At 41.2% G+C, this 20152-nt stretch overlaps 1 protein-coding gene across 4 annotated transcripts in view; it reads left to right on the forward strand.

The window, feature by feature from the left end:
* agrn (agrin) overlaps positions 1 to 20152 on the forward strand; it is a 349201-nt gene that overhangs the window by 235087 nt on the left and 93962 nt on the right. For all 4 annotated transcript variants that reach the window (XM_034695805.1, XM_034695804.1, XM_034695803.1 and 1 more), the window contains 2 exons: positions 1446 to 1670; positions 5517 to 5723. In XM_034695805.1, coding sequence (XP_034551696.1) covers positions 1446 to 1670; positions 5517 to 5723 — 432 coding nt within the window. The remainder of the gene's footprint in view (positions 1 to 1445; positions 1671 to 5516; positions 5724 to 20152) is intronic.

The following is a 20152-nucleotide window of genomic DNA, read 5'->3' on the forward strand; positions in this document are numbered from 1 at the left end:
GATGTGCAGGTCCGCCGGCGGAAGGTTGGTTGTATAAATCCAGCCGTGAGCCGGCCAAAGTGACCTAAGTTCCTCCTTGGGGAGGGGCCAATGCTCAGGAGACCAGTCGGCCCTGATGGTCCTCTAAATCTTCCTGCAGCCATTCCATCTTGAGCCTTGGCTATTTCAAGTCGCTAACCCAAGCCAGACAAATGCAAGTGATTTATCCGCACTGCTAGTTTTTGCAGCAAACAGGCCATTCTTTTTGTAATTACCCCACTTGCTCAGCTGGAGCAAAGCATGGATCCTGGAAGCTGTTCTTCTCAGTTAATAGGAGGTAATGGTCTTTCTTTCAGATAATGACTGGCTGGCGGGTGAAGCACTGCATGCATTACGATAAAACCCCTGTTTGTTTGCCTGGTTGCTGGTATCTGAAAGCCTTTGCATTGTGCTGATAGAGAGCAACCTGAGGCTCGGCCAGAGCTGGCCCTGGTCACTCCGCCTCTAAGCCCTCTGCAGCCAAAGCGCTCTGTACCTTTTTTATGTCTCTGCATTGTTGCTCTTTGTACACCCGCCAGAGGTCTTTGGAAACAATTTCTCCTTGTTCCCTCTTTTCATCACCTTCCTCCTCCTTTTCCTTATGATAGGGTGTTTCATCCTTGGTGTGTTTTGAATGACTTGCCGGCAGCCTGGCAGTGATTTGATATGTCACGCTGCAACATAAATCCTTTGTCTTCCCTCATGCTGAAAGCGTGGCGAGCAGGATAAAGCCAGGCTCCTGTTTCAAGGAGTAACACCTCCCCTCCCCTCTTCCCACACATCCACAAACCAATTTCATTATGATCACGGACTGATACGGCCGAGCTTGCCAGGCCAACGCTCCCTGAGAAGTAGGGAGGTGCCAGGGAGCAAATCAAACGGACCGACTCTTCATCCATTTCCTTGTCTCCGCTTCACATCCAAGGTCCCACTTTGAGCCTCCGATACTATCTGTGGAGGAGCGGTGATGGAGGATCACGTCTCCTCTTCCCCTCTTTACTTTCTTAGTTTTCTACTTTTCTTCTCTTACTGGACCAGTTTTATAAAACAGACAAAAGTTCATTTATTGAACCTTTAATGAGAATATTCCTCTGCCTGACAACACACAGGTTTATTGTATTTACTTCAGTTTCTAAATCAATAATAGAAACTTTACTTTAGAGAGAATCATTAGTTTTGATGCTATACAGCTCGCCACATCACATCTGGATCTATTTGAAATGCGTTTTTCCTCTTATGCCATGTTTTGATGTCAGATTTCTCTCAGGGGACCTAAAGATTGACGGAGATGTTTATGATGAAAGCTTTTTTCTTCAATCCCCCTGAGTCTAATTAACATTTTCATATGTTGACTCACAACAAACTCTGCCACACACTGTGCTGTCATACAGTTCAGTTTAACAAATGTTCATGTTTTTTACCCACAGACCCTTGCAAGGACAATGAGAACAGTGTGAACAACATGTGCCGGGTGGAAGATATCACCCGACAGACCCTCCTCTTCAGCCCACCAGAGTCCTGCCCCCTGGATAACGAGCCGCTGTGTGCCAGCGACGGACAAACCTACTCCAACGAGTGTGTCATGAGGTCTTCTGGCCTGCAGAAAGGCATCAAACTCAAAAAGATCCACGCAGGACGATGCAGAAGGCTGGGTAAGAGCTGTGAAAACAGAAAACTCTGTAGAGAGAGAGAGATAGAGAGAGAGAGAGAGAGAGATCTAGTGGAAAAGGTAGTCAGCTTGGGATCACTTTATGTTATACTTTACACCTGTCTAGAGATAGGAAGTCTTAAATATTAAAGGAAGTGAAGTACAGTTTTTATTTTGCTCCAAAAAAAAAAACCCAAACATATCCAAAGTAAAAAAAAAAAAAATTGAGAACAAGTGCTGCGAAATAAAAATGCATAGAAACTCCGGTGAGGTGCTTTTTTATTTTTATTTAACCTTTATTTAACCAGATAAAAGACCCATTGAGATCGAGACCTCTTTCGCAAGGGTGACCTGGCCAAGAGAGCCTGTGTATAGAGATAGAGGATAGCAGAGAGTCACACACACCAGTACAGAGTTATTTATTTAGGTTCCCTCATGGGTGGACATTTGTTTCACCATTCTGTTGTTGTCATTTTGAGGAAGGTGAGAAATGTTGTGGCAAAAAAAAACAGATAAGGATTACATCAAATACTTTTCATGCTCTCCTGCTCTATACCATCAGTGCGCAGCCATTTAGTCAAAATAGTCAAAACCAACCAGCACAGGGCTGTAACCTTTCATCTTACCTGTAGCAGATAGGTTCACACTAGGGATACACTGATCCAAAGTTTTAGTTCCCACACTGATACAGATACCTGGGCTTCAATATCGGCATATACCGATACTTATTCAGTCAGATCCACTACCAGTATTGAATCAACAAGCCAACTTCCTGTTTTCATCCTCACATTCCTGATTTAGGATGAGACTGGGAATTACATTTTAGCAACAACTGGCCGATTTAAACTTTGAAAAGAAAAATGAAAATAAGTAATTATATTAAATATATAAATATATTCTTGTAGAATTCAGCTGGAAAAATGGTGTCCAGTCGCTCCCTTTCTAAAGAATATATACCTGATGGTAAACTGACAATGTTACCTGCTTGGTTTGGCTTCAGTTGTTGTTTGGTGGAGTTGAAGATGAACAACCCATAGAAAGCTGTGATGATTTCTAAAGTTTGATTAAACATTAGACACCAGCATCTCAAATTATTTCATTCAAATATTGAGCAGAGGTATGAGAGCTTACACTAAAACCAAACTATGTGTGTTATTCTACAAAGCTCAGAGATAAATGACTCTGAAGTCTCGGGTCTGCACTGTATCCATGTTAGTAGTAGCCTCCCTCAGCCTGATAAGAGCCTGTGGGGCTGTTATCAGTGCTATTAGAACAGGGGTTTAAGCCTAAGTCAACAAAGAGCTGTCAGCCTGTACTGTACGTCTGATAGTCATCGGAGGAAATCCAATTTTCCCGCTGTGTTGTCAGCGAGGCCCACAGTCACAACCACAGATGTGTTAGTTTACAGGAGTGATGTTCCAAGACCCCCACCCATTTACTGAGACCCCTGACAACACCAGGGACAAGAATAGATCACTGCAGGGTGCCCTTTGATACAGCCGACAATGAGAGATGATGCACACAATGTGACACAATCCTGTTCTCCTGTTTGCTCCTTTTTGTCCTGACAGTCCGGTGTGTGCAAACACGTGTGAGCAAGTGGATGAACACTTTTTATTTCTCTTTTCCTTTTTCCTTCCTCTCCTTCTCCCAAAGAAGAATGATTCAATGTGAAACAGAGCTCCATGAAATCATATCCCAAAGCAATTTACAAATTGGTATCTAATGAAAATGGCCATTTCGACTTGTAACCATGACATTGCACATCCTCGGAGTCCTCTCACTCAGATACAGCGGCGACGTAATTAAGTGTGGCATGACAGGCTTTTAAAGAAAGAGAAGAAGGAATTGAACTGCTGTACAAATTCGATCCACTGATCAGGAATGAAATAAATTCGAGCCCAGTGAGCGCCTTCAGAACAGAGGCCTGCTGCAAATTGGATTTTTCTCACTTCAGTGGCAAATTTGCCATTTCACATTAGCTTTAATTCTTTCTTTTTCTTAATTTCCGGAGTACATTTCTGCTTATTGAGTCAAAATGTAATGAATATAATCGTTTAGACTTTAACTTTACCCTAATATTGAATTCTTGAGCTTTGAGTCAAACTTCAGTTCATAATTGGAGAACTTTATTATCAAAGTTTTATTTGAGCTTGTTAAATCTACAAAAAGCAAAAGGAATTAAAGAGGAGCAGAAAGATAAAAGAAGAGACACAAGAGGAGGATGTTTTCTTTTTGTTTGGCACTTTAACAAAGAAGAATAAATACAACAAAAACTTTCAGTGTTTCATTGACAGTTATAAGAAAATACATCTGAGGATTTTTTTTTACTTTACTCTCAAATTATAAAAGGAAAAAAAGATCTGCTACTGACTTTTTTTCTTTCTCATGCATGGCAACCATAAAAAAAAGTTTGACTTTATTCACAGAAATCAAATTTAAAAGGACTTTGTCTTCTCTTTTTTCTTATTTCCAGCTTTATTTTAATTTTCATTCTTACAAACCTGATTCTCACCTCAGAACATTTATTAACAGTTATGTTTTTACATCACCTCACAAAGTATATTACCACTTACCAGGTCAATTTTTTTCTCCGTGAATATAATTGCCGCCAAATTACTACAATTTATGCAAGTGTAAGGAAAACAGTTTCCTGAGCTGTTATAGAAATAAAATTACCCTCAATATAAATCAACTTCTACTTTAATATTCTAGTAATAATACAACACTTTTTCATGAACCAAACCATTGTGTGATTAAAACTGTATTGATCCATTAGTTTTCAGGAATAGTCTAATGTTATTTTAAAAGAATAATAATAAAATATGCCTATTCAATTTCGTGCATGTACGTTGAACCGTCTGGAAGGGCTGGCCTTTTGAAATGTGCAAATTGAAGGGGGGCGCTATTGAGCCATTTTACGGAATTTTTCCACGGGACCACCAAAATATCTAAATTTTCGCCAGGCCTGATGCATATGTGATTTTTTGGGCGTTTTGGGGCATTTTGAGACATTAGAATTTGGGGTACAAGCGACGGGAGAAAAAAAGAAAGAAAGAAAGAAAGAAAGAAAGAAAGAAAGAAAGAAAGAAGGAGAATAATAATAAGAAGAAGAATCCTAAGAGTTTCAATAGGGCCTCGCCGCCACTGCGTGTCAGTGCTCGGGCCCTAAATATGCAAAGCAAACAGGCTTAATCTAACAAATGCTCCAAATGTAGAAGAACTATCCTTACCTGCCCACCGACAATCTGTTAATGAAACAGGTACTTTGAGCTCCTACTTATAAATCAAAGTTGAAACAAGTTGTAATTTAATTACTTGTTATTAAAAAGGCCCTTGTATTAATATTCTTACAATAGCTACCTAATGTTTTAATAATCAATAAACTGACATATCCATTCCTGATGTGCTGTTAAACTAGTTTTATGTGTTTCAGTAAAAAAGACTGAACCTCTGCTGAAAGGAAAGCTTTTACACGCACTAGCAGTGACACCAGTCCACCCTAATAAGTCATTACTGCTTGGATGAAAACTGATTTATTTCCCCAGCAGTGTCACATGCTGGAAGAACAATCACTTCGACACTTTGCTAGCTTGAAATGTTTTTTTACGCTCACTGAGTACTTCTGTTGTCCTTCCCTCTGTCGTGATCAGTCTGACACCCTGCTACAAAATTGGCAGTTGGCAGAAAAAATCCTTATCAGTGTCGGTACAGACGGGTAAAAATATGAGAAAAGGCTGAAGAAACGATGGGTGGAATATAATAAATACTTTGAAACAGACAGATTACGACTATCTACCGTTGAATCTTGATTGATTTCTTTTTTTCTGTACCTATCTCTGCCTTCTAGATGCCTGTAAAGAGGAGTGTCTCTTCAACGCAGTGTGTCTGGTGGATCAGCTGAACACCCGCTGCTCCTGCGATCCAATCGAGTGTGATGGTACCTACAAGCCTCTGTGCGGCAAGGATGGCCGCACCTACACCAACGACTGTGTGAGACGCAAGGCAGAGTGCGTGAGCAGGACTCTCATCCCCATCAAGCACCCAGGGCCCTGTGGTGAGTCGAGCAAGAGGATTGGATGAATGGGAACAGCTACTAAGCTTAGCTTTATAGGGGAGACGTATTCACATGGCGGCCATTTATCTCTGACATCATGCTCAGGGTGGGAAATGCAGATACGGTTACGGCATAGCATTTACCATCTTCACAGTTGCAAGACATAAAGACACTGACAAACTTTTTCATAAATTGTTATTTTTTGTTAAGCATTCAGCCATATCTTAGCTAAAATAACAATTAGCAAGGAACTCACTCCCGTTCTGATGTAACATGCAACTCTGTCAAAGGGTGATGTTAGCTATAGAGTAAAATGTTGAATGCCAACGGTAGTGTCAGCATTCAGTATATACCTATCAAAGATTGCGTTTAGCATGAAATTTACTCCCTTCCTATTGTATCGTGTCAAACTAACAGATGATGTTGTTCACATAGAAATGGCTTAATGCTAACAGAAGTATATATTTGCTTGACAAAGAATTATTAGATAGTTTAGCTTAAAGCTGCTGTTGGTAGGAATGGTGTAAAAAAACGTTCCTTTTTTCTGCTGGGTTTGGAGAAAAGGTCATAATACCCATCTGTACTCATCGGTAAGTGGAGTAATTTGAGACTATTGCGAAATCTCTGCGTTTTCCAATACCTTTGTATCAAGCAATGTTATTATTCCCCTCGTTCCCGTTATGACGGACCAATCATAGCTAATCTCCAATTCTCTGTCCTGATTGGTTAAGGGGCGGCCCCTACTACGTCCTCCGATTGGTTATGAGTCTGGCTCTATCATGACTGCACACGCCCATCTGTGTTGGGGGGCTAAGAGGAAATCATTTTAGCTTTCTAACCTAAGTGTGATTTTCACTGAAAAATGACTGCCATGTAAAGTGAACAGTGCTGTTTCCTCTTCTTTCTTCTTCTGTGCCTTTTTCTGCTTCTTTAATTGAGAATTTAATGAGTGTCCTCCTCCCGTGTCTTCTTGGCTAACTGTGTCTTTACAGGAAACTGTGTGATAAAGTTCAGTGGTGCTCTCTGAAAAGGGGAAGTTGTGTTCCTCAAACTCACACGACTCAGTGCCCCCCTTAAAAACATGTGCCTTCACTTATCCACTTGTTCACCGTCCATCCATCGCTTCATCCCCACCATGCTTCATCCCTCCACCACTGACACCCTGAAATGAAACACCACCTTCATGTGTCATTCATCTGCTCTCTCTCTCCCTCACTCCGGCCCGTCTCCCTCTCTCTTGTCTTTATTTGTCTCCTCCTGTCTTTGTCTGTTTGTCTTGTGTGTTGCCTCTTCTTGTATAAAAAGCTGTTCTTTCTTGTTTCAGTGCGTCAGTCAGTCTGTCTGTCTGTCTTTGTCCATGTGGCCATCTTCCTGGCTGTCTGGCTGCAGGTGGAAAGTGGGGTCACCCTGTGGGCGACCTCATCAGGCGGACTCTGAGGGCGTGAAGCCTTTCCCCTTGCTCCCAAAGGACCTAACAGGAGGGGTCTTGTACTGCTGTCTTTTTCCCTCTCACTCCTCCTGTCTGTGTGTGTCTCTTTGTGACATTAACTGTCTGTTTACCCTCCTGAAAAGATGTGATCCATGAGGTTGGAGAAGTCTACCTCTCCCTGCTCTCTGTTTTATTCCCCGTCCAACTAAAAAAGCTTCTCCTGTTCCCACCTGTCTAACCACTGCTCACTTTCTCTCTGCATGCAGGAGAGCATGTCAGCTGCTAACCTCACTGCTTACCAAACAATCCCCCTGTCCATCATCAGAACCCTCTCATAAAAGCTTGAAACTGCCCTATGAATCCACAAAGCCCAGCTCTGACCATTTATGAGCATAAAAGCTGCACTGGGGTCAGAGTTCGACTGCATTTTGTTGAATTCTTTAGAACCCTTCATATCCAATCCTATTAGGCTTGCGCTTCAGGTAGTGAAAGAACGAGCAATAATAAAAATAACTGAGATTCTGCTGAGATCTTGAACCCCTTTTGTAGGCTGGGGAGACAGAAGGTCTACAGAGTTAGGGGGTAGCCATGTTAGTGTTCACAACATGTCGCTTCAACCTGAAAATGTCAAAAGTACAAGATTTGAAACAGCAATTAAAAAAAAGCGTATGACATGATGGAATCAAAGCTTTGGCTGTTTACCTATAAACACTTTTTACAAGCTTTTCTGTCGAATATTTAATGCACTGAATTAGAATCAGATAGTTTATCATTTAGAGTTTCAAACCAGTGTGAGATGCATAGTAGTTACTCTCTTAACCTCGATTTACTAAGTGGAATTTTCTCTCTTGAAATTGACTCAACAGCACGATCCTTTCTCCTGATCTCTGCAGACACCAGCTTAAAGAGAGACAAGTCATTGCTATATAAAGAACACTTACAGACCAACAACTGTTGCTCCTGTTTAACGCTCCTGTTATGTTGTTGGTCAAATTGACCCTTTTTAAAGTCCATTTTAAGCAATATGCCTTCCAAACCAGCTAAGTACAGCATACAAATCTGCGCAGCATGTGACAGAAGAGGTGTCTCCTGTTAATTTATCAACATCACTTCATAAAAAGAAAAAGTCAAAATGTAAAATGAAATAAACAAAAATCTTTGTCATGTAAAACTTACATTTATATTTAGGTCTTTCCAATGTACATTAAAAAACGTTTTAACATGAATTTTCATTAAAAAAAAAACAGGTGAGTTATCCTCATTGAACCATGATCTGTGAGAATTAAAGAACACCATTGCACTAATTATTGATTTAAATGGTTAGTATTGGAGTTGATAATAAGATTAAAGAATGTTCATTGGGATTTTTTGGGGTTCTGACACTTTTGGATAATTGAATATGCCCTTGGTAAAATTTACCCAGGAGCATTGTTGCCGGAGAAAGGAAAATGACAGGATGGTTAAACAAACCACAATCTTTCCAAACCGTGTCCAAGCAGTTTAGTTGCAATGACTCTTTAATTTTACGGAGATTAACCATCATGTTTAACTGCAATGGGGCCGCTGTGTCTCAGTGGTAGAGTTGGTTGTATGGTTGTTTCATCCCAGCATCTTCAGTCACAAGTCAGTGTCCTTGTGCAAGATGCTGAATCCTGGTGCTCGTGATGGCAGAGCCAGTGACGTGTGAGTGCAAATATAGAATAAGTTGATTCTGATGGGCAGCTGGGCGCTTTATGTTGCAGCCTCTTCCATCAGTGCATGAATGTGTGAGAGAGAGAGGGTGAAACATGAAGGGTCAAAGCGCTTTGTGTGGTCAAAAGACGGATAAGTACGGTCCATTTACCATTTACCATTTCCATTTCGATGTGAGATGAAATCATGGATTTTTAGGTTAGGACCCACGTTCAACATTGTGTTCAATAGCAGCCTATTCAGTGAAACAAAGGTGTGATAGTACTCTACCTTCATGGGAATTAAAGAACAATAAAGAGAGATACAAAGGTGTCAATTGTACTGGAATAAAAAAAAAAAAAAATAGGTGTCAGATTTTAATGTGTAATCGTAAAATTTTCACTCACCTTTGTGGTAATGATGCTCATTTATTCTAATCAAGGCCTCAGTATTAAAAGCCAGGTTATCAAAATAAAAAACATAACATTTTCTCACTTTCCAGCTGAGAGTGTTTTATTAACAAGTTGAATAATGAGACTGAAATCTGATTTATTTTCAGATCTAAAGTACACATTTTAATGGATGATCCTCTCAACACATTTACACCTTTGAATGAAGAAGGCTTTAATCTGGCTCATTCCAAATCAGCCTGTTTCCAAACAAACATGCTTTGTCCTTGTTATTTCAGTGCAGAACATACTGATTTCAGCAATGCCTCTTTAGTTTTTCCCAAAGTGGTTTAAACGTTGTGTTTTTGGTGATTCTCCTCCAGAATAAGATTATTTTTTTTGCCCCATCTTTGTTCAGCACATATTTAAAGTAAATTGATCCAGAATCTGTGCCCACACCATCATTGTTGTTAAAACCAGAGCGATCCGTCCATCCTCCAGGCGTTTGGTTGAAGCTGAAAACCAAAGTTATCTCTAGTTGTCAGCATCAGGATGCTCAGCAGCGCTCATTAGCAATAGTCGGCTGCGCATAAATTAAGTTGTGGAAATGGCAGTATAGCTTTCATGTGTTTTGCTCTGTTTCATTATTTCTGGCAAACGGTGTCTCAGTCCTACAGCCCCCCCCCTTATTTGTTTTTATTTCTTTTTTTTCTTCATCTTACCTTCCCTCCCCTGCACATCGCAGCTGTGAGCGACTGCGAGTATGTTTCTTTAATGCATTTTTATTGATATTTGCATATTTTTCAAAACAGAGCGCCAAGAACGCCACCCCCCTCCCACCATTCAGTTTTAATTAAACATCAAAAGAGGCGTAGGTGCCCACAGAGACTGCTGGTTTTGTCAGACAGATGATACACATGCAAGCAGTGTGTGTGTGTGTGTGTGTGTGTGTGTGTGTGTGTGTGTGTGTGTGTGTGTGTGTGTGTGTGTGTGTGTGTGTGTGTGTGTGTGTGTGTCAGAGTGTGTGTCAGAGTGTGTTTTTGTGTTCATGCAAATGTGGGAACTCTCTTTCTCTCTTTCTTTCCTTCTTTCTTTCTTTCTTTCTTTCTTTCTTTCTCTACTTTTTCTTTTTTACTTCAAGTCCTTCTTTCTTTCCATACCTCCTTTCTGACTTCCCTCTTCTTTTCCTTCATTGTCTCCTTCTTTCCTTCCTTCCTCTTCTGTTCTCTGTCCCACATACAGTTATTATTCTTCTGTGTTCGTCTTTCCTTCTTTTAACTTCTCTCTCTTTATTTCTCTATTTCTTCTCATCCTTTCATACTTGTCTCAAATATCCTATTGATGGTTTCTGTTCCCTCCTTCTGTTCTCCCTTCAATCCCTTTCTCTTCCTTCTAGCCTGCATTCCTCCGCTTCTTTCTTTTCTTTTTCTGTTCTTACTTTCCTCTCTATCCCTAATTTTCATCCCTTCTTCATTCTCCCTCTCTATACTTGCCTTCCTTCCTTCCATCTTTCTTCTTCCGATCCTTCCTTCCTTCTTTCTGTCTTTTTTTATTTCCATCATTCCTTCTTTCTTTCCTTTCTTCTTTCAATTCTTCCTTCTCTTTCCTTTTTTCTTTCCAACCTTCCTTCTTTCTGTCCTTTCTTCTTTCCATCATCCCTTCCATCTTTCTTTCCTTTCTTATTTCCATCCTTCCTACCATCTTTCTCTCCTTTCTTCTTTCTATCCTTCCTTCTTTCTGTCCTTTCTTCTTTCCATCATTTCCTTCCATCTTTCTTTCCTTTTTTGCTTTCCAGCCTACTGTCTTTCCATCTTTCTTCCATTTCTTCCTTCCATTTTTCTGGCCTTTCTTCTTTCCATCCTTCCTTCCTTCTTTCTGTCCTTTCTTCTTTCCATCCTTCCTTCCTTCTTTCTCTCCTTTCTTCTTTCCATCCTCCCATCCTTCCATCTCTCATTCCTTCTCTACATCCTTTCTTCCTCATCTCCTTTCCTCAGTCTTCCCATCCTTCTCTCCTCCCTTCTGTCTTTCAATCCTTCCTTCCTTCCATTTTTCTCCCTTCTTTTTCCACTCTTCCTTGCTTCTTATTTTCCTTTCTTCCTCTTCCCTATCCGCTCCCCCTTCTTTTCTTCCTTAAAACCATCTTTTTTCCATCCTTCTTCCCTTCTGTCCTTCTGTCCTTCCCTTTCCCTCATGCCCTCTCCATGTTTTTACTGTTGTCTTTCCTCCTCCTCCCTCCTCCTCCTCCTTCCTCTCTCTGTCCCTTGAGGTTTCTTTGTGTGTTGTAAGTCTCGGCTCAGATTAGGTAGAGTCCTCTCTGTAATCGTTCTGCCCAGAAGACCTGATATATTCACTACCTCGACAGACACCCTTGGGTAGATGCGGTGTGAGAGTCTAGATTTGTTGGAGATGGATCAATGGCCCTCACTGCTCACACAGCAGGAACACTCTCTCTCACACACACACTCACTCACACACACACACACACACTCTGTGTACAGTATGAGACACAGTATGAGACACACTCTGCCCTTGTGCTCTGTTGTGCTCGTGCACTGACGGTGACTGGCAGTACCAAATGACGTCTGCTCAATGACCACTGTGTCATCCTGCCACACAGCGTGGACTGAATAGAGTCACTCACACACAGAGTTTAGACTCCACATAAAGTTTCAGACATCTGAAAAAGTAGAGTTTGATGTATTAAATTATCATTATTTGATAAATAATGATCTCTTTGCTGGTTTCATTGGCTGAGTGGTGCGCGGGGCGGAGTGATCGATCGCCCTGCCAGCTGTCAAATGGACAGAAATTCTTCACTTCTGACACAGTCATAAATCTCTTTTCATGTGGGTGACAGCGCCTGTAATGCTGCTCCACCCCCCGCCCCTGTTGGTGCTCGCCTTTCACAAAGAATGGACATGTAAAAAACGTACATGTCTATAACGTCCTGACTGGTGTCCTCTCTGGAGACCAACTTGATTGATATCTTTAGCTCTTCAATTTAGAAGACGCAGGCGCGGCGTGGCATTTAGCTGATTAACTTAACGTCCAGGCGCGGTCACAAATCTTCGAGATGTCTGGGAACATGTGAGTCTGCGAGGGATTAGCTGGAAGTGAATCAGAGGAGGCTGCTGGGAAGGAGGGTGAATAGGTCTGCAGCCATGGAGTATGGGGTGGAATATAACTCAGCGATGATAAAAGATATTTGTCATCAGCAGAGGAGCAGATGAGATGACATGGCTGAATGCAGATCCATTGTTGCAGAACTCTCTACATTTTCATCATTTTTTGAACAAACCAATAACCACACAGCTCTCACAATGTGTTCTGTGACTCAGTTTGCAGCTCCGCTCTGCAGAAGAACATGTCTTCATCCAGAGTCTGTAAAAAGCAAGCCTTACCCACTGTGGTTAAATTACAATCGGTGGTAAACCCATACAGATGGTTTGGATTAGACTTTTCACAGCCTGAAACACCTAAAGAGTATTTTTGGATGGAGGCATATTTAGACAGACTTCCTCCCATAAGAGGAAGCACAGCAGGTGTGAGATAAAGGAAACTAAACCAGGATGTGTGCATGCAGCGGGGGCTATTGTAGCACAAATGTTGTGATAATTGTTGAGCTATATTTGGAGGACCGAACAATGGAGGGGCATTCAGCACCCTGATGCTTTCGAAGGCTGTTTTTCTATCTTACTTTCTGTTCCGACTCTGTTGTGACAGAAACCACTGATGGGTCAGTTTTTAAAATAATTGGTATTGATCGAAGAGCTGCTTAACAGTCAGGGTTTGCATTATCAGTGAAGAAGACTCAGAGACAACTTGTGTTTTATCTCTGCACTTAGCTTCTTCACTGTACACAGAGCACTACAGGAGCATGTTTTTGCATTAGGATTCCTTAAGTGCTCATCATTCCAGAGTTTTCACGGATAGCCTAATTATCCTCCGAGGTCTCCTCCTCTCTGAAACAAATGGACTCCATAATTAAAACTGATAAAAACACTGAATACAGTAATTAAGGATCTCTGTCTCTCTCTTCTTCTTTCTTGGCCGAGCTACAGAGACCACGAAAAAACGTATTGTATACCCTTCATCTGTAGAGTCTGTCGTACGTAAGGGATAAATGCAGTATTAAAATAGTTTATGGGATTTTCAAAACTTTTGGACTCATTCATTTAAACACAGTAAGTGTTTGTAAAATGCATTAAATGGAAAAATGTGACCAGAGTCCCTTGACGGCCTGGTGGCTGCACTCGCACGGGGAGGCCGGGATGTCAAATTTGCTTTGAAGTCGATCAAATGATGACGTTAAAGGACTTTGACTCACTCTGCTATCAAGCTTTCCATTGGATATGTTTAAATGTCAGACTTTAAGAGTTGATGTGGTGGAACAAATAGTCAAAGTTCATACTGAGCCGCCAGATCTGATCAAACCGACTGTATCTGAGTCAGGTACAGCCATGAAAAGTCCCAAAGGTCAGTTTTAAGGTCGTCACCATAAGGCGTCCAGTTCCATTATCAGCTGAATGTTCAAATAATAAAAGATGAAGACGAATCTATAGTTCATCTTTATAAAAGCTTATTTACTGAATGTTCATGCTTTAAACTTTAAAACTGAGAGATGTGGATGAATATTGCAGGAAAGATGCAGAAATGAATCACATCTTAACAATGCTTTGACCCCAAAATGATCAAAATTGCTAAGTGCATCCTCAACTCCTGATTGTGAACCTGTGTAATACACTGTGAAATATGCTTCTGCAGACATACTGGATGCATCTTTATGAAAAGAAATTTGAAGCCGTCCAGTGAGGGGTGCCGTGTTGAAAAGATGCGGTTCAATCACAGTTTCACAGTGGAGTCGTCTCTGCCCTCTGAATGAGTATGTGCACACTAAAATGCAGCACTCTAAGTAAAGTGAAGCTGCCGTTAGCTTTACAGTAAAGCAGGTTACACAATGTGAAAGAGAGGTCTTTGATCTAATTGTGTAAACACAAAGTGAAGGTTATGTTGTGCTATGTTTCTACAGAGGCACAAAGTGGACAAACAGGTGTTTTTAGCGAGTAGCTGTGCCAAATGCACCAGTTGGAAGACGAATAAGAAGAAGAAGAAAAAGAGAGTGGTTAGCAATTTATATTGATAAAATCTTTTGATGGTACATACTTGATAAATGGAGGATCATACTTATAAAGCGTCACAGGAGCTTCCTGTCCTCGAAGAGCAACATTGATTCAACCACAGGAGGAGTGAGTGAAGGAGCGTTTTATTCTAGCATCAAAATAAACTTTTAAGAAGTTATTTATGTATCAAATAACCAAACTGGGTAAAGCTAATCCATTTTAAAATAAGGTTTTAAATTTAAGCTTCCTCTTCTGTCTTGGCTCAGGTTATATCACCGCTCACTGCCTGCCTAGAAGGTTTATTCCTTGAGAGAAGCAAATGTTCAGTCGTACTTTGAATCAGTGGCAGCAGCAGCGTGAGGTGGCTCACCCTCCTCCCTGGAGCCCGCTGATGTACTGGCCTCACTTCTGGCATTAGTAGAACGGAAAGTGGAGAGTTTCTAAATTGGTACTTAGACTGTTCATAAAATAGAAATACAAGCAGCGTGGCTTTGAGCAGCGTAGAGGAGGATAATTCTTTAAAATGACTAAAACAGACACAGACTGAGAGGAAGGCATTGGCAGAGAACAAATGGAAGAGCTAGTTTTGCGGACAGAATTTCTTTATTCACAGCTCTTTTGTCATTTTGTGGGTACACAGCTGAGTGTGTGAGAGTGCATGATTGCAAGTGCAGGAAAAACTCCTGCAAGTGGGAGCGAGATGCTTGAAATGTGTTGTCTGTCGCCTCCGGAGGTTAACACAGAATCACTCAGCGACAGACACATTGTCATTGACAAAGAGCTCTGCAAAGCAGGAAGGGAAAATCAGTCACCTTAGGTGTCAACACTCTGTGCCGAATATTTCATCATTTGCATGTTTATTTGATTAGGATCTCCGCCGGCTGCAGTGATTGGACTCACAAACAGTTGTGCAGCTCAGAGTGAAAGTCAGCCCGAGATCACTGGTGCTGTTTTTTTCCTAATCAAGTTAATTAGAGGAAGTGCCATGGGAGTCAGATTGACAGCAGCGAGGGACCGTTGGTCCACTTACCATGGGCTGCAGGCTGTCATTGTGCAGAAATTGCAGAGAAATGTGGGTCAACAGGGTGTCAGTAGTGACTGGAGGCGTTGTGTGTGTAGCACGCCGCCGGGCTGTGATCAACCATGCAGCTCTTCTAATTTCTACATTTTTCATTTCATATCCTTTTACCTCTGAGCCCTTCCTCATGCTGGAGCGCCTGGCTTGATTAGAGACAAAACAAATGTAGAGCTTTGACTGATTTATGTTCTCTTTTGCATCCATCAGTGTGAGGAATCATCAGAATTGTTTTTGAATCTTCCTGTGGCGCACACACACTGATAATAAAACCACTTTGTTGGTTTAGTAAAAACAGCAGTTGATGTCTTCTCACCTCTGATAGAAATATGTCAGAGGATCAGTGATCCCAGCATGCCTTTCTTCTCTCCCACATGCTGTTTTGACTTGTCTCCATTTTGAAGAGCAGCACGTTTACAGATGTAAATGCACAAAGAGAGGCTTCGATTCACCTTCTGCCTGTGATAAGTGTTCAGTGGTAGACAGACACAGCCCGCGGGTATGCCTTTTGCTGTATGCTAATCTGGCCTTCTCTCTGCGCCTCCCTCTCACTCAACTAATATGATACACAAATGTTTTTATTGCCAGGGAGGCAAAGGGAGTTACATCAAAGCCCTGCAGGTGAAGACACGCAGAGGGTGGGGCTCACTGCACATTGGCCTCATTGGACCTCTGTGTTGTAATGAGGTTACAGTCGCAGGTGATTCTTTTTGCCAGTTGGCTGCAAACATCACCTGGATTACACTGATTCACTTGCATGCATAGTACAAGCAAACCATTTGGAATTGCACAGGGACCTGAGGGGGGGGGGGGGGGGGGGGGTCCAATTAACATATGTATGAGCTGAGTGGAGATGGGAGGAAGCTCCCGCCAAAATAATCTCCCAGCATTCCACTGGCATATTACGGGGGGTTAACCGTGCTCGTCTGCTCACTGCAGGAACTGCAAATTCACAGCCAGAGTCCTCCTGGAGCTCGCTGTGCCATCACACCGACCTAACGAGGGGTTGTTAAGCTTAAGAAGTTTGCACTGTGGCACTAGCGCCACTTTACCTGTCAGATAGCACCACTAAAGGGCGGTAATGATACTTTATGCAGACTGGTGAGCTTAAATCAGGACATCACAGGAACGCGGCTGACCAGCGCTTCTGCTGGGGCAAGCTGACACGGCGTGGCCTCACCTGAAGTAATCCCCTCCAAACCCTGAAGCGGGGCCGTGCCATTAAAATACCACACTAATTAAAATAGAAAAGTTACACAGCGGCAGGCAGGCAGGAGAGGATACACACCGAGGTGACAACAGGAATATAAAGTCCTTGCAGTGAACGTCATGCTACAGAAACAGAGCTGAGTGCACACTACCAGAGCAGAATCCTTGATTAGAAAGAATTATTCATGTTTTCTTATGGGTGTGTGTGTGAATGTGTGTGTGTGTGTTCTCCTTTTTCCACGCTGCCACAGCAGACCACTTGCTGCACCTGCTCAGCCACTAACAGATCGCCTGGGCTCCTGCATGTGTGTGTTTGGCTCTACAGATGTTCCTATTCAACTGTCAAGCTAATTTTACCGCATAAATAGCTTGTTTAAAACCCTGCAACTTGGGTTTATTCTGGCCCTGCCTGACAGAAACACGGATACATGCATGAAGGAGATGTATTTAAGTCCAGGGAGAGAAATAGAGCTGGTACAGGCTTGTGAAGACCATCCCACAAGCTTTAGAAGTGACAGGCTGCCATTTCAAAGCGTCTTCCTCGCATTGAGAAAGAGAGAAGAAGACAGCTTCAGTTTTTAACTGTGTCATATCATTTTTACTCCCTGTGAGTTTTTTTTCCTACTTTTTTCTCTTACACACTCCCTAGTTAATAAATCAGGCGGAAATTTCGCCCCCAGAGGTGCACGATGATAAAAAAATTAGTTTTGGAGGAGAATTCTTTCATCTTTTTTATGCGTGTGAAACAAAGAGAATGAGACTGAGGCGTTATCAGAAGCTGCAGTTGTGTTTCAGGAGTCTGTCCTTGGGAGGAGTGCTGGTGAACTCTTATAAAGGGCCAAGGTCGTGCAGTTAAGCTCAACACAAGCTTATGTGTTGACTGTTTCACACATGCACACAATGACTTATAGACACACAGAGGAGGCGCTGAATAAAGGAATCACGCAGAATCAATTGTTTCTGAAGCTGTCGCAAATTAAGCAGCCGTGAACAGATTACATATTTATGTGGCACCTCTGAGCTCTGTAAAAACAGCACTTTGGCATCAAAATACACAGAAATCAATCGCTGTGTTCCACTTTCTAAATTGAAACATATACTTTGCTAAATTGGACAGCCTGTGTTCTTGATAGAGATCCTGAAGATTTATTCTATTAGAGCCACAAAACATCTCGAAGTAGCAAAAAACCTATACGATCCAATCCACTGCTTTCCATTTTGATATTAAGCCTCACTTTCTACCTATTATATGATAAACTGTCCACAAGATTGGTCCGAGGATGTTTAATTGACATTGATCCCTTCTCCTCATACCTCTCCCGTTGCCCTGTATCTAAGAGAAAGCAGCGAATTTCCTCCGTCTGTGTTAGCACTTGATAATTTAACCCAGCATTAGCGCTATGATTAGAGCCACTACTGAATGCTACTGAGCTGATAAATGAATCATGGTTCTCCAAGCACACCAAGTTGCCCCCCTGTGATGCCATCTAATCCCATAATGGTCACAATAATGATGGAGCCATGGGTGGTGTCATTACAAGGGGCAGTTTCCATGACAGCACCGCCGCCCCTGCCACAAAAGCCAAAAGAAAAGGTTGAGAGGAGAACATTGAGTGTGTGCACAGATTGGACGAAGCAGCCATTACGTTCCTCATTGGTTTGTTTGGAAGTCTTAAGATGTTGGATGTTGGCGTTTTGGATTTTGAGCAAGAAATGACAATATTAGGACAAGAGGGTGGATGTGCATTGGGTTGCCTCTGACCAGGGTCACAGATTGCAATGGTAGGAGTTTGCTAATTACAAGTTAGCCATGTTGCTAGCAAACCTTTCTTTGTCATCTATTTTACTGAATTAACATAATCAATCACCAATCAATCAATCAATCAATCAATCAATCAATCAATCAATCAATCAATCAATCAATCAGTCAATCAGTCAATCAATCAATCAATCAATCAATAAATCAATAAATCAATCAATTAATTAATTAATTATTCAATCAATCAATCAATTATTCAATCAATCAATCAGTCAATCAGTCAATCAATCAATCAATCAATCAATTATTCAATCAATCAATTATTCAATCAATCAATCAGTCAATTAATTAATGAATCAATCAATCAATCAATCATTCAGACTTTATTTATAAAGCGCTTTTCATACAATGACATTGTAACACAAAGTGTTGTACATAAAAACAACTCAAAATAGAACACATTTTAAAAAAGAGATACATAAAAATGAAAATAAAAGACCTCTCCATTCTAATCCCAACCCCAACCCCAGCCCCGACCCCAAACCCTCAACACAGGAAATTCTCTCACCAAAATAAAATACATTTCATATGAGATAATAAACACTAAAATATTAAACCATTGAAATAAAATAAGATGCTATACTTAAAATAAGTAAGTAGATAAATAAATAAAATAAAATGTGACTTAAATTTGAACTAGATAATAAATAAATAAATAAATAAAGTAAGGTGAAATAAAACTGTTAAAAGAATAAAAAGTTAAACCCAAGACTTAAAAGGTTGGTCTTGAGTTTGCTTTTAAAAATATTGATGCTCTGTGCAGCCCTCAGATCTTCAGGTAGGGTGGTCCACAGGCGTGGGTCGTGGTGATAAAAAGCTGCCTCACCGTGACTCTTTGTTCTAGCTTTTGGTACAATTAAAAGTCCACTACCTGAAGACCTGAGGATTCACTGGCTCATATGATAAAATCAAATCTGATAAATAAGAAGGAGCAAGACCATTGAGAGATTTAAAAACCAATAAAATAATAATTAAATCTTTTCTAACAGATGCTTGAAGCCATGTTTTTTTGCTTGTGATGGATGCCTCAAACTGGGTCAGAAAATGTTCACTCAGGTCATAAATAAAGAGAGGTGTAGAGTCATTTTCTGAAAGACTTCTAGTAAAACTTACTTTTTTGTGACCAGTAGCATCACCACCTACAGACCATTAGATGGAGTGACAGTTGAGATATCCCATACTATTTTATCTTTTCTTAAACCACCTGCATCACCCAGAACCTCCTGATACTAACCCTAACACACTTTGGTAGAAAGATATTAAAGGTGACTGTTTTAAGGTTACTTTGAGGCTTTTAGTGCCTTCAGAGGATAGGAGGATAGTGGATTGAGTAGAAAACTGGGAAGAGAGAGTGAGGGCTGACATTGAAGCCCTTGCCGCCCGCTTCAAGGCCTCTGTACACCTCTAGATCCAATCTGACTGGTATCAGTATCAGAAGAAGTCAAATGTAAGGGTTAAAGCATTTTCACGTTGGCTTTGAGAACCCAGCGTCTATGTCCACTCTAAATATAATAGATCTTTCAAAAACTCACCAGATTTTTCTATCAGAAATAATTTGACGCCTCTGTCGGCTCTTTCCTCGAGCTTGTAGAGTTAGCATTGAGCTGAAAGATCTATCCCTCATGCGTGGAGCTTTCCAAATAAAAATCAGTGTGGAGCAGGACTATTAGCTCTTGTTTACTCTTGATATGAGAGCGAATGCCTTCCTCCTCAAGGC

The sequence above is a fragment of the Notolabrus celidotus genome, chromosome 11, assembly GCF_009762535.1.
Source record: "Notolabrus celidotus isolate fNotCel1 chromosome 11, fNotCel1.pri, whole genome shotgun sequence".
Taxonomy (NCBI): Eukaryota; Metazoa; Chordata; class Actinopteri; order Labriformes; family Labridae; genus Notolabrus; species Notolabrus celidotus.